At 39.0% G+C, this 16,048-nt stretch overlaps 1 protein-coding gene across 1 annotated transcript in view; it reads right to left on the reverse strand.

The window, feature by feature from the left end:
* The window catches only part of Bmp2k (BMP2 inducible kinase), an 82,643-nt gene that overhangs the window by 31,290 nt on the left and 35,305 nt on the right, over positions 1-16,048 (reverse strand). The window contains exons 4-10 of the mRNA XM_051198311.1: positions 15,367-15,509; positions 13,902-14,023; positions 11,710-11,791; positions 10,060-10,192; positions 6,125-6,228; positions 4,152-4,231; positions 2,490-2,650 (exon numbers count right to left, since the gene is read on the reverse strand). Coding sequence (XP_051054268.1) covers positions 2,490-2,650; positions 4,152-4,231; positions 6,125-6,228; positions 10,060-10,192; positions 11,710-11,791; positions 13,902-14,023; positions 15,367-15,509 — 825 coding nt within the window. The remainder of the gene's footprint in view (positions 1-2,489; positions 2,651-4,151; positions 4,232-6,124; positions 6,229-10,059; positions 10,193-11,709; positions 11,792-13,901; positions 14,024-15,366; positions 15,510-16,048) is intronic.

The following is a 16,048-nucleotide window of genomic DNA, read 5'->3' on the forward strand; positions in this document are numbered from 1 at the left end:
GAAGAGATGGCTCAGTTCAGAGCAGTCGAGAGTACTGCTACTCTCCAAGAGGACCTGTGTTCAATTCCCAGCGCCCACATGGCAGCTCACAACTGTCTTGTCACTATAGTTCCAGGGGACCAGACACCTTCACACCAGTGCATATAAAATAAATAAATTTTTAAAAAAAACTAATGCATCAAAATTAAACAAAACAAAAACAAACAGAAAAGAGCCCAAGGTACAAGAAACACAGATCCACTCACACACTTGGGAATCCCATATAAGCACTACACTGGAAGCCACACCCATATGATGGCTCACACCCATCTAAGATGGCAGTCTCAGAGGCTCTGAGACTCCACAGGCACCATATCCAGTCATGCAAGCACCAGGCATGCATAAAACACCTACACACATAAAATTAAAGTAAATAAATCGGAGGCAGAGACAGAAGGAGGGAGAGACAGAGGGAGGGAGTAAGGGACTCCAGCAGTACAGCAAACCACCCTGAGAAAGACAAGCAGAACCGCATGAAAATAAAAGGCTGTTCTGCAGTAGAAAATGAAGATACTATCCACATATGGATTTACAACTAACCAAGAATTTACATATCCATAAAGAACACCAAAAATTAGGAACCAAAAGCCCATCCAATCAAGAAACTGACTAATGAACTGAATAGACAGCTCTCAAAGAAAGCAATACAAATGAAAATACCAGAGGAAGTGTTCAACATCCTAACCCATCCAAGAAATACATATAAAAACTACACTGGAAGTCTATCTTAGTATAGTGACAATGGCTAACACAAGGCCGGGGGGGGGGGGGGTTGACAAATGCTGCTTTGAAACTGGTGCCCTCAAGTACACTAATGTGAATATAAACTGGAATAGTCACTATGGAAATCAGCACAAAGCACCTAAAAAAAAAAAAAAAAAAAAAAAAACCTACAAATGCGGCTGAGGAGATGGCTTGGTCAGTGAAGTGCTGCCCCTCACCAGCACCCACACAACAAAGCCAAGCCTGCAGTCCCAGCACTGCCTGCAACTCCAGTTCCAAGGCATCTGATGCCCTTCCCGGCCTCCACCACCAGGTGTACACGTCACACACATACATACAAGCAGATGAAACACCCACACACAGAAAATAATTTTTAAATGAAAGGGGAATTGTATACGAATGAGGTCAAAATGTCATCATCTCTTTCCCGTGGAATTAATATTCCAACAGATGTACTTAATATCACAAACTTATTGCAGCAATATGCCAGGTAATGCAAAGATAAACATCACCTTCTCTGAGCTTGTACTTAACAATAGTAATAGTAAATGCCAGTCAACATTGCATAATACTTCTGGACCACAAGTTACATTAAGCCCTCATTTAAACTTCTCAGGAATATGATTAGATAGGCACTCATGTTTTTATTAGATACGTTAGTTTTAAAAATGGGGTAAATATAACTCAAATCAGATTCATGAGAGTCAAAATATGTGGTCCTAACCACCACAGTACCTGTAATAAAAACATTTCAACAATAAAACAAGACAAATTTGTCAGGAAATATTACACGAATCAGGCTTTCCTGGAGGTGGTGATTCTTCAGATTACATCTTTGACAACTATTAGAGATATTTCCCTGTGGGAACATTTTTTAGGTATTATAACACTTATCATAATGCATTTAAGAAACAATTTCTCAAAATCAAATAAGAACAGTGCTTATGCTGTGATATCCATATTGTTCCTTCACCAAGGCTCTAGAGACTTGTAACTCTGCAAGGACGGAAATGTAAACTACTTCCTGTCCAATGCAACACAGAAGCACCAATGCTTTTTAAATGTTACTGCCACCCTCAAACCTACTAGGTGATGACTCAGAGGATGTGTTTCTACTTATGTATCAAAGCAAACTGATGTATCTATACACATTAAAATTACTAGCAACTCTGCCTCTTAAAACACCTTTAGAAAAATAGTTCAGCTTATTAGACATCAATAGACAGGTTCTTGTGGAAAACAGGGTGTTTATGACTGTGTACACATATGTATGTAGGTGTGCTCACACACACAAGTAGAGGTCAAAGGGGGATCCGGATGTCCTGCAATCATTTTCCCATTTTCTTTTCTTCTGACACAAGGTCTCTCACTAAAGCTAGAGCTCTCATTTCAGTCAGACTGGCTGGCTAGCAAACCTACAAGCAGTCTGTCTCTATTCCCTCACTACCCCCAAGCTCCTCCCACCTCTACCTCCACCACCCCATACTGTGGCTATAGGAGCACACTGCCACACCCATCTATTTTTACTGTGGGTGCTGGGAATCTAAGTCCAGATCTCCACATTTGCGCAGCAAGCACTTTACTGACTGAGCCATTTATCCAGCCCTATTTCTTAAAGCATTGTGCTCTGTGCTTTACCATATTAAATTCACTTATATTCTCAGGGACTCAAACCACATCACGTTAATCCATATCATGAGGAGGTCAGAACTGCAAAGGCTAATTACCTTTTGGTTTGTGGTTACTGAAATCACCAGGGGCAGGGACTTTAACAGGTGTTGCTGAGCTCTGAATGGTCAGCACACTGGAGCTGGCAGTAGTGGAATTGGCCTTTGGTCTTTGCCTTGGTGCAATTGAGGTTTCTGTTGGTCCAATGGTATCTGTTATTCTATAATAGAAAAATAGAATTCACTCCAAATATTGAGACTATTTCTAGTTTACAATTCATTTCTAGCCATGTTAGTTACAGATGACCACATTAGTCCCTAAAGGATGGCCTGAGCCTGACAGAATACAAACAGAAACCCTCTCATGAATTTTGTGACAAAACTGAGATTCAGTTCTTTAAAAAGACACAAGAAATAAACCCCTTAGCTTGCACTGGAGCAGTAAAAGACAAGACACAGTGCTTGTCGGGTAAGGCTGCTGACTCACCTCCAACCTCTGTTCTCCTAGAACACTAAATGAGAATTATGAGAAATGTCTGACTAGGACACAGCATAGACCCCAAATGCAGACAGTACAGTGCTAACACGATTTTTAAAGCAATACGATTAGCAGACATAGGTGAATTTTCAAAAAGAACAAACAAAAACAGAAAGTAAATAATTATTTTTAATACCTACATATTAAAAAATGTGTCTGGATCAAATACAGTGCCCACCACCACCCCTCCAACTCCCTCCCTGTCACCCTCACAACTTCATGTGCTTTATTTTTCTAGCAATCCCAGCACACACCTACAGCTCTTTCACAATTCCTACATGTAGCACAAGAGGGAGCCACCGGAACAATTATCTCCCCAAAAGGAAAAAAACACTGCATCACAAGCTTTAGAAAATGACATGAACAGTATTACAGAGGGACTGGCTGGGAAGTGGGGGGAGGGGGGGGGCGCCAGTGTGGAGGGGGCGAGCAAAGGATGGGAGTGGAGAGCACATATGGTCAAAACACTATAAACAAGCAGCAAATTATCCCAAACAAATTTAAGGCCATTTTCACCCAGAAATTGTGTGAATATATTGTGGGTATGCCATCTTGTAAAAATAATAGGCAGGGTGAGCAGCATGGTAGAATACAAGTCTTCTAAAAAAGTGTAACAAAGATAAGTAAGGTCACTGATAGCCATAGCCAATTACGGCTCATTTTAATGATACTCAAGACACCCACAAGACCATTATGTATTCTTAATGGCTGAATCATCTCTCCAGCCCCAGATTTTAAGGCTCACTCTACATAATAGAACTCAAGAAATAGAGTATGAATGAAAAGTAAGGTTTCAAATTTAATTCTTTACCAAGCTTCCTAGTTATACACACACATATATTCAATAATTACAAACACAAATATCCTGTGACAATTATTATTTCATTTCTTAAATATAAACAATAGGCCTAATGGCTATCAACTCAAATCTAAAGTTTCCTGAATTAAGAATAGTGAGTGATGAAAATGACAGCAATCACAGAGGCCCACAGCAACATCAGCAGTTAACACTCTCACCTACCCAGATGAGTAAGCAGTTCCTATGACAAGTGGCAAGCCCACTACCTTTGAAACTTACTCTGTACTCACTCGCTACAGTACCACAGACTGGACAACACCGCATTTCGGGGAATGGGATTGCCACAGTCTTTTCTTTTACAGAGAGCCTGGTGCTTTCAGCCTACCTGGCTTTCATTTGGCTTTTCCTAGCAGCCGCTTCACTAGCGGTCATCGGTTCAGGGAGAGTTGAGGGAAGAGAAGAATTCTGGAGGGAAAAAACACATTTTTCACAATTAGTTTTTAATTTGAGTTGTAGTCATTTTTTTAGACTATAGTAGGCTAATAAACTTTCAAAACACTGCCTGAGATGCTACTGTTTTCATGATATGCATTACAAATTATTCATGTACTCCCCTGGTTTAATCTGGAAACATGACGTTACACAACTGCCATCTTTATATTGATGTTCACACAGAGATCTTTGGAGGATGAACACAGCACTACTGTATACAGCATTCTTTTCAGTAAATCTTGAGTTTGTAACATTTGAGATTATAACATTTTGTACTTGAGAAAATAATTACACAACCAGAATAACAATTGTGTGTTTCTATACTACAGACAACTGTCATGATACTGTCAAGTCTAGAAAACGGAAATGGGAGACAGTGCATCTTTTTATGTCACATCTGTTTCAGTCTGGGTACTGTGAGCATGAGCTAAACAGAAAGCTGAAACTCAGTGAAACCTAGGATAAAGCTACTCTCCTCCCTAAAACATCAGAACATCATAAGAGAAACACTAAAGTGATACAGTGAGGGCTCTAAAGAGGAGGAGAAGGCGCCACAGTTCTTCCTCTGTCCAAGTAGGTAAGTTACACATGAAGAAAAGGTAAGTCAGAACAGAATGACCTCTACGGTGTTAGGATGTATTACACTCAATGATGACCTAAAAATCTGGCATGTACAGCTCATTGTAGTATGCAGGAAGGGAACTAGAAGTCAAAGCCTTTGAGGCAGGCATGACAGCATACATATTTAATCCCAGCATTCTGAGAGGCAGAGGCAGAGGCAGAAGCAGGCTGGAATCTGTGAGTTTGAGGCCAGCCTGATTACATAGTGAGTTCCAGGACAGCCAGGACTATGTAGAGAGAGGGAGAGAGAGATGGAGGGAGGGAGGGAGGGAGGGAGGGAGGGAGGGAGGGAGGGAGGGAGGGAGGGAGGGAGGGAGGGAGGGAGGGATAGATATATGGAGGGAGCGAGGAAGGCAAGGGGGAGGGAGAGAGGGAGGGAGGGGGAGGAGGGGGAGGGAGAAAGGGAAGGAGGGGGATGGAGGGAGGGGAGGAAGGAGAGAGGGAAGGAGGGGGAGGAAGGGAAGGAGGGGGAAGGAGGGAGGGAAGGAGGGGAGGATGGGGAGGGAGGGAGGGAAGGAGAGAGGGAAGGAGGGGGAGGGAGGGAGGGAGAGAGAGAGGGAAGGAGGGGGAGGGAGGGAGAGAGGGAAAGAGGGAGGGACAGAGGGAGGGGAAGGGAGGGAGGGACGGAAAGGGAGGGAGGGAGGGAGAGGGAGGGAGGGAGGGAGGGAGGAGGAGGGAAGGAAGGAGGCCTTTTGAGTAAAATCAGGTGACCCCAAATGAGCACTGTACTTGGCCTAGCACTGGGCTGCTGTGCTATTTATTAGCTACAATCATAAATCCTAACCTAGTTTTTACAGGGGAGAACGGGATCAGCCACCATGAAGATATACAAGAAATATCTGTAGTCAGTTCTACAATGCCTCTACTATTTACATCAAAGGATCCCAAGGTTTGCAATTAACACTGTGCTTTGAGTCTGCCCCAGTAATGTCTGACCATACCTCTTGGTTAAAAACCAAAAACCTAAAATCCTGTTCTCAAATGCTTCAGTACTTAATAATAACAGCCAATGCTCTGTGACTGACACATCATGTTCTATCTCTCTCCGCAATGCCAAGAATCCTGCAGAAGCTCTCCAGAACCCTGAGAGAAGTCTAGGAAATGAAGCTTCATACACAAACTATCATACACTCTCAAGACCACCTGTCAGGAAACAAGTAGCTCTTAAAGCGTATACACAGATATGTAAACACACTCATAATTAAAATAGATTTTAAAGTCTTACCTACTTGAAAAACTACTTACATTGATGTTGGAGACTGGACAATCCTTTTTGGCGAATTTAAATGCAAAGTAGGATACTTGAAATATATCAGGTCTGAGTTCTGGATCTGGTTCAAGCATGAACCCTGTAATAACAGGTCCAAAGATTATGATGAAAACTGAAGACAAACACCACAGAAAAGCATATCACGGGGGTCGGGAGGAAGGATCTGTTCTAGGATGAGGTCAATGACTAACTGATTTGGTAATGCTTAGAGGAAATGGCACAAATTTGTTCTGTAAATGAACTTAACTATGAACATCTACCTCTGTGCTGGGCAGATGGCATGTATCATTATACTCTTAAAAAGTGACACAAAACAAAAGCTGAATTGACAACATAAAACCAGTGACCTTAGGGAATACTTAATTATTCAAGAAGGCTCCAGGGTCTCACTGAGGAGATGGACGGTTCTGCTAAAACAATTCCCTTTAAAATAACCTGCATAGGACCAAACTAGGACCTCTGAACATGGGTGACCAAAGTGTGGCTTGGGCAGTCTGTGGGGCCACTGGCTTGAACTGGCTTTTTGGAGCCCATTCTCTTTGGAGGGATGCCTTGCTCGGCCTAGATATAGGGAGGAGGGCCTTGGTCCTACCTCAAAGTAACGTGCCAGAGTTCGCTGACTCCCCATGGGAAGCCTTACCCTCTCTGAGGAGTGGATGGGAGGTGGGGTGAGGGGCAGCAGGAGGAGGGGAGGGGCAGCAGGAGGAGGGGAGGGAGTGGTAACTGGGATTGGTGTGTAAAATGAGAAAAGATTGTTTTTAAAATAAAAAATGTTTGAAAATGGGCCAATTTAAAAATATAATTCTCACTATTAGCTAAAATATCTTTATTTTGAAATTATCCTAATCACTGAGAAAAGGATAAGTATGCACATTATAATTTATTTAGCAGAGCAGCAGAGGATTGGCACTAGAGTTTTGAGGGGTTTTTGTTGTTGATGTCGTTGTTGTTGTTTTGTTTTTGTCTTTTTTAAGAAATGCCTTCTTGGCATACTAACAATAAGGACCACAATTCTTTGTTTCAATATTCTTTCTCATCATCATGGTCAGAAATTTGAGCAGTGTTATAAGGACTAGTAACATACTTACATCAACCTTACAGCACATGTCAAGTCCCTAAGATATTCTGTCTAACCAAAAATGACCATTAACCACCATTTATTTTTTGAGTGATTTATATTTCAATTTTCCAGTGTTGAAATTTATATCCAATTATGTAACCAAAAAACCTTGAGTTGTATTAGAACATCTCCATGGCCAGCCCTACTTCATTACCCTTAAAATACTTCTAATGCTTAAATTATATAAAATATGTCTGAAATGAAAACTTACATTAGCTATTCTCAGCTTTTCTAGTGAAACAGTGAGTGTCCACAGTCACAGGACTAAGATAGAGCTACATGTCAGAACAGACTCAACTCCCATCTAAACCTAGTGCCTTGAACAAAGTATCATAAACAGTGACTCCAAGGGACAAAGCCTAGCTCGTATCAGGAAATTATGAGCTTGATTTCAAAAATGCAAAAATTATCCATGTAATACGAGTTATATATTTTAAAAGCTAGTTTATTCTTTAGAGTTTTATTATCATTATTAGACTAAAATAACTAACATTTAATTAGATTATTTGTTAGTTTATATTCAACCCTTATAATAAAGACCTGAGAGATCTACAAGGTATAGTATCTCCTAAAATAAGTTATATCTTAATACCAAAAATATTGAGTTTTACCTAAAATTAATTTAACAAAGTAAAATAAATTTAACATACTTTTAATAGTGTTTAAGAGTTTAATATATAATATAAATATATATCATTTATTGGTTTTTTTCTTTTCAAGCCATCCAACTAAAAATAGAACTAGTTTTAAAAGCTACAAAATGTCATTAAGACATTAAGACCTAGTCACAGGTACCTAGATGGTAACCTGGACAGCCCAGACAGGCAACTCCAACTTGACTGGAGGCTACCACATGTCAGAAAGCTGGAGCAAACAATGCTGCCCGGTGCTTAACCATGGAGATTAAAGTGGAGGTCTGGCTCCGTTACACAGGGGCTTGTACATACGATGAGCTACACAGAACTGTAGGGAGAATGTGAAGCCCTGAAGAAATATGCATCATGATATTTCCATGGATGCTGATGTCCTACATCCATAGGTTCAGCCCAGTGCCTCGACCCTGTGAGAGCAGCAAAGCTGTCCCCAGACGAGGCTCAGAAGGATGGCAAAGCCTTCCGGTGGGGGCGGGGGGTGAATACTGATGGTGTGTCCACAAAGTGTCCACTGTAACGTCCTCTCACCACTCCCCAGCGAATGTGTACAGCATGAAGACTGCTCCTACTGAGTCTAGACGAACCCGCCTCCTTGTTCAGCTATATCTAACAAGGTACTGAGGCTTCTCCATCAGAGTCCAGACCACTGATCATCCCAGCATTCCTGTAAGTCTTCCTTACCCCTGCTCAGGGTTCCATGAGCCAAGTCAAGCAAGGCCACAGCACACCTATTTAATGCGCTCATCATTAAGCGTGTGGCTGGCAGTGTGCCCTTTCCCCAGTAGCTTAGTCTGGTTCCCCTTGCCTGAGAAAAGTGTTTCATATAATGCAAAGCACTTTGTGTGTGTCAGGCTGATATGATTCTCCAACTTCCAGTATCTGTGAGGAAATCAGTACCACAGAAATTCTGTGCTTTAAGAGTTATTTGTGTCCTTTTCTCTTGGATATCATGACGAAATATTTCACCATGTAGCCCCTTCTCCTTGATTTACACAAGACCTATACATTAGCAAAGTTGACTACTTCTCAAATAAGTAATAAGTATTATTTGCAATTTATGTGAGCATTGCTGAATTGGGGGATTTGGTGGGCGTGGTGCTGTCGACTGACCCCTGAGCCTCAGGCAAAAGAGGCAAATGTCCTACCACTAAGCAATATACACCCAGCCCGTGACTTTTCTGAGTCTTTCCTACTGTAGCCTGGACCTGGGCACGGTATTCTCCTGCATCTGCCTCCTAGTGCTAGAATTACAGTCATGCCATCTAGGCAGATTTAAAAATTTAAAGTTATGTCACTGGGTTATCTCTTACACCTCCCAGAATTGAGGCCCTACATTTTCTACATTCTAGACATGTGATTAAATTCATACCTATTTTCTTTCAGTGTATATTTTACTTTTTACATTTAAGTATTTTATTTATGTAAAGCTTTAACAGAAAAGATAAAGACTTTGCTCTATCTTTGTTTACAAATGGTTAAGAAAATTATCTATTTCCATAAATTTTCTTCACTAACTTTAAGTACAATCTTTATCATATGAATAGCAAATAAATTTGACACAGTTCTGTGGCACAGAGGCTACAAGAGGGTGTTTAAAATGCAGAACACAGTGGAAGCGCTAAAGGCACTTTCTTTAGTCAGAACTGCTGACATTAATACTGCGGCCACCTAGATGATACTCGACCACCTGCCCAATGGCTGTCTCCTCCCCAAAAAGGATCTTTCTCAAGTTTTACAATGGACAAATACAAAATGTTAAATTACAGTATTTTTTAAAGGCAAGAAAAAGCCTGGAAAGAAATCTAGTTACTTATTAACCACATGGATATTTGGTTTCAAAGATACAAAATTGAAGAATTAAATGTTGTTATGTTTTCCCAGGATTTCTGATTGTCTTAATTATGTAATTGCTGCCTTGTGCTATTAACTCTTATCCAGGAGGTTAAAAATATCCATGTATTCATTGGTAATTAGACTGCTTTGGCCTCCACAGAGGTGAATAACCATTTTTAAATATTTGACTATAGTTTATAAAATTATATGAAATTCAAAGTCTAGACTTAAGAAAGAATATAAATAGCAGGCCCTAAATTATGGTATCTTTAAAAATATTTAATACATCTTTCCAAATACTTACTTATCAAACAATGTATGTTGTGGGAATACCGAGAACTGTCTGGGATGGTGAAGCTGCCATCACAGATAGCAACCTGACTCTCACCAAAAGGAAGAGTGAAGAAACAAAGTTTGTACAGTAAACATCCCAGGGCCTGTAAAACAAAGAAACAAGAACGTCATCAGGGCTCAACAATCAACCACACAACACAAAAATAGCCAAGACCAGAGCTGGGAACGGAGCTAAGTGATAGAGCATTTGTTTAACATAAGTAAGGCACTAAGTATAATCCTCAGCTGCACGAACAAGAAAACCAAAAGTTAAACATGCTATTTAAAAACAAGGAAGTTGAACACTCCTATTTTGTATCCAATTATTACTTACAAGTTACCATGTTCAATGTATTTAAAAGCCTTTAGCGTTATTGTTTGGTGTTTCTCTGCTGCATCTGTGACCAGTTAGATAAGCTGCTTTGGCTCATGAGTAACTAAACTAAACCTGGAGGGTTCCTTTGGAGAAAATAGTATCTACTTGGTCCTGTCCTCACTGGTACTGTCAACTTGGCACAAGCTACATCAGAGAAGAGGTCTCTATCCGAATGCCTGTAGGCAAGTCTATGACGGTATTCTCTTAATTAGCAATTGATGGAGGAGGGTCCAGCCCACTGTGGGTGGTGACCACCCCTGGGCTGGTGCTCCTGGGTGACATAAGAAAACAGGTATTACAATAATCGGATAATAAGATCCCAAAGATTTGATTGCCCTCCTAGACTATCTGTCTCTTGGGTTTTCCGTAGCCTCCCAACCCCAGGAGGGAGCAGGCTGGGGAACCAGCAAGGAGACAATCACTGGTTTGCACTCATTACACATGTGAGGCTGGCAAGGTGACTCAGGCAGGGAAGGGAGGCACTGGTTGCTAATCCTGGAGACCGGAAAAGGAACCCTGAGACCCACATGCTATAAGAAGATCAACTTCTCAAAGTTGTCCTCTGACCTCCACACACATGCTGTGACATGTAGCCTTACACACAATAGTAACTTTTTAAATAAAAACATCAAAACTATCTTAACTTCTTTTGTAAGTTCTAGAATTATATTCCTCTATTGAAAATAAGTTCATGCAAATCCAGCTAATAATTAATGTTTATGCATTCAGATTATACAATAGTTTCTTAGACTATTAAATACAATCCAAAATGTATTTTACTAGCAAGTTTGAAAAAGATATGAGACTCTAAACAAGTTTTTCTATAAATTAACACTATCTATTTGTATAATTAAATCCAGATATATATATACTAAATGATAAGGACCTTCAATAAAAGAGTTAGAAAACGTTTACCTTTGTTAGTTTCCAATAAAAAAAAAAAAAGTTACACTGTAATTGCTTGACAGTTACATCCAGATTTTCTAATTCCACTCATTCAAAACTGAAAAATGTGAACGTTCACTTACAATCTAAAGCCTAAAATATATGTAGCATGCAAATGTCCCCTTTCCTGAAAACAGGCACCAGCTCTCCTAACTCAAAAGATTAAACATTCCAGCTTTCTCCTCCTGAGGAAGAAGCTGCTTTCTACATGGGAAGGATGCCTCTGGGAAGGCAACAGTCAAGGAGGCGACTCAGCTGAGACTCATCTAGTTGGAGCAAAGGTCAGCCCTCCAGCCTTACCCAGACATCAGCCTTGGTGGTGATGGGCCTCCCGCCATAAAGGTTGATCATTTCCGGGGCTCTGTATGACAGAGTCGTGTATCTGGCAGCATGAGGGAAACAAAGGACAGGTGAGATAAGCTTCTCTAGAAGATGCAGCATGAAAGGCTTCTGGGCTCAAAACTATACACAAACAACACTGTCTTTAAAGGCTTGTTACAAGTCTATCAAGAATAAAATGAAACAGTATCTACAGACATTTTACTCAGCAGTTACAAAAGTATCTCAATAATACAGAAGCTGAAATTTCTTTACTAATAAAAACTTAAAAGACAAACTATTAGAAATATTTCTGTTGCTTTATATGAAAAAATCCAGTCTAACTATCACAGCCTCCTTATCAAATATTTTCAATTATTAAAAGTAAAACTGCACTATCAAAATTTTAATCTCTTTCCTAAGGAGTTTATTTTAGAAATGATAGTATACCCAGTTGCACACAGTATGTAGTAAATGTTTTGAGTTTTTATAATTGTCTTATAAGTATCTAATTACTACAACTCAATTATTCATATTATGTATGCCTCTAACATGACTACTGATCTAAGCTCTTTGGAATAAAAGACACTGTAAATAAATATTCACCAACAAAAAAAAATTTATTAGGAACAGGAACTTTTAATTAAGTAAGTGCTTGAATCTCATAGCAGAAATCGTAAGAATATAAATGGACCACCACTAGCACAGCAAGATTCTTTTTCAGTTTAAACTTGATGTTACAAGAAGAATCTTAAATCACATCACTCTAATACAAATTGCACTTACTGGTAAGGCTGTCCAAATGTACTACTACAGAGAAACCAGAAAACAAATTGCACAATGGCAGAACTCCTATCACTGTATCTCAGCACCAAAGGCAGGGTTGGACCTCAATAAATATGTTAACTCAACTAGACCATCCATCAACTCTTCAATTCAGCCATCCATAAACTCTTTAATTCAGCCACAAAGAATACAAACTCTTAATAAGCTTACATTGTCATATTCTAATCACCATAAAAATTTAACAGAGCCTTAACTATATTCCACAATGCAACAAATTAAATGTTTATCAGGATAGAGACAACTGAGAACTCAGGCACCCAATAGAAATCTTCATCCACAAGATGTTTCAATTACATGGATGTTCATGGATCCCAAATAGCCAACTTGCAAGGCTACTACTCTTGTGTTCTCCAGGATGTTTATGTTACTATGGGTTCATTCTTACAGAATCAAATGCCATTGTTCTAAGTGGTTTCCTGAGTAGAAACATGCAGTCCACAGTATATGTCCCTGCTTTACAGTCTACATGACTGCATTCTTTAATGGGTCAGTCCCCGCTCTTTCTCACCCTAACCCAGGAATCTATGAGGGTGTGATAAGGACCCCTATCCTGACAGATCTAAGACAGTATGCTGCATTATCTGAAGCTAAAAAGCAAAAAGGTTAGGTTCTCACAACAAAGACAGGAGGATTAAGAAACACAAAGCAAGTGTGACATTTTCTGAGAAAGCTTTTCAATATAGCACTGAAGAGTGACTTCATACATACAGTCTTAGCACTTAACACTTTTCACAGTTTTCAGTATGTATGATACACACAGCTAACCTATTTTGAACAATTTACTTTTGCAAACACACCACTGCCCTGTATCAGTAAAGACAATGACACTATGCTGAACTCACAATCACTTAAGGGATTGGAGAGGCGACTCAGTGGTTAAAGACACTTCTTGCTTTTGCAAAAGACCAGAGTTCAATTCCCACTACAACTACCCATAACTCCAGTTCCAAGGGATCCAATGCCCTCTGCTGACCTCCACAGGCACTACACACACATATGTGGTAAACAGATACACACACAGACAAAACATTCACACTCATGTAAAAATAAATCTTATTTTACATTGCTTAAAATTCTCTTAATGGACCTATTAATTACTACAGTTCATTTTACAAGTTTCTTTATTAATCTTTTTAGCACATAGACAAAATTTATCATTCATGGTTTTCATCAACTATTAGATTCTCCATTCATATATTAATCATTTTCTTTTTGAAAGAGTCTACTAATGGAATAATATAAAATTTGTATTAATGCAGCTAACTAGTTACAGACCCAAGTTAATCAAAATGCCTGTGAGACAAAATGCAATAAAGTTAAGGACTTACTTTTTAATTTCTTCTTCTACTACATTAACTCCATCTTTTTGAGGATTAAGAAATTTATTAGTAGCACTGCCGAAGTCACAAAGTACATAATTTCCAGTATCATTTAGCAAAATATTTTCTACCTTAAGAAAAGAAAATCAATAATTACTATTTCCAAAGTGAACATTGTCCTTTAAAAAAAAAAAAAAACTGTTTTGATCAAATGTTATGTGTATATGTGGACATAAGACACCTCAAACCAGAGACAAAATGAACCAGAGAAGGTACTGAATTATTTCTAAGAACCCCAGAACTCCAGAGGCTAAGACAAGAGGCCAGAAGGGTTAATAAAAATGGCCAACTCTAATGTCCTAAATTTTCTCTATGAAGGAAAACTATTGGTGGTCAAGGTCCTCTTCCAGTACATCTATATCTTTCTCCATTCCAAAGAGTCAGCCTATCTGGAGACAAGGAGTAATGGAGAACATTCAAACTCCATTCCTGATTAACATCTATAGGTTGTATATTAACATGCAAAATGCTTGAGACCAGAAGTGTCACTGGTTTTGGATTATTTTTTATATTGGAAGCAAGACTCAAGAATAATTCTAAAATTCACTCACATTTCATATACACCCTATACATTAAGTCTGACAATAATTTCATACAATATTCTAGCTGCAGTCTGAAGCATATGATAAGGTACAGAATTCCACACTCATGGCATCACCATTGTCAAGTCTCAATACATTTAAGAAAGTGGGCCTTTTCAAATGTGGATTTTCTGATTCAAGATACTTAGCCTATAACACCATTTTTATTTAAAACTTCTACAGTGAAAATACAAATTTAAATTTATAATTTAACTTGGAAATCAGAATTATAGTAACTAAAATAAATTATGAATACTCCAATGTAGATTCAGAGAAAGCCCTATCTGCTGCTTACCAGTGTTTACATCCTTGGACAATTTGCTTAACCACTCCTCTCTCTGGTTATCTTATCCAGAAAAGAGGGAAGATAACAATTACTACATGACAGGTTAGAACACTCAAGTACTGAGAACATGGACTGGAATATATTAAGGACCAATAATTGTTATTACTATGGCAATGCCTTTTGTTATTATTTTTATTTCCATTACTAAAAAGCTAATAAAGTTTATTTTAGGCTCTCATAATTATTAACAACCTACATTCTACATTTCATAAGATATAAAATTATATTTAATCAAAAGTCATTCACTTGTTTATTACTAAACAACCAGTGAGCCTCTGCTATACATCACGCACTGTTCTAAGAGCTTGGACAGATCACACACACAAAACAACCAACAGCAAATGCCTGGTAAACCTCACCTACTAGCTGGGATAGCAGACAATACGCTCTAGGCAGCAGGATCTTGGGGAAGGGATAGGAGCAGGGAGAGAAAGAAAATGGCATTTTAAATTCTAAGTGCAGAACAAGAGTGTTACACGGTTCTTACCTTCAGATCCCGGTGGATGATGGGAGTCTTACACTGATGCAGCCTTGCAACAGCTTCGCAGGTATCACAGAAGATCTGTAAGACTTCAGATTCAGTGAAGCCCGTGTGCAGCTTCTTATTCATCTGATTCACCACCTGCCCAGCTAAGCAAAGAAGCAACTCTGAAGACACCAGAAAGAAATACCCAGAAGCCCCCTTCCAGCTACTCTCAACTCTTATGAGGGTACTTAAACCTGGTGCACTGAGGCAGTGACACACTTTCTTACATTTTACATCTCGGAGATTAGAACAATATCTTGCTAATAACTATTTGCCATTTTTCTAATATTTAACTATTTCTGAAATTGCATTTTTCCCTATGATTAATGATGTATTTCTTTGAGGCAATTCAACACTGTTTTTGCACTGGGTAAAGTGTGATAAACAAAAATAAGGTTTCTATTATAGAATACAGTGTTACAAGGTTAAAAATAATGACACAAGTATGTGACTATAATTGAGGGAATTCAAATTGGGGAAAGGATGGGAAAAAAGAGTGGATCAACTTAGGCTTATGTAAGTGAGACTCCTGCTAAGACAGAATGATTACAGATTAACAAGGCAAAGATTTAGGAGAAGGTGTAATAATGAATGTGTATACAAACATCTCCTGTAGGTAGGAATTTGCTGACAACACGTAACA

This window comes from Phodopus roborovskii, unplaced genomic scaffold (assembly GCF_943737965.1).
Source record: "Phodopus roborovskii unplaced genomic scaffold, PHOROB, whole genome shotgun sequence".
NCBI classification, from domain to species: Eukaryota; Metazoa; Chordata; class Mammalia; order Rodentia; family Cricetidae; genus Phodopus; species Phodopus roborovskii.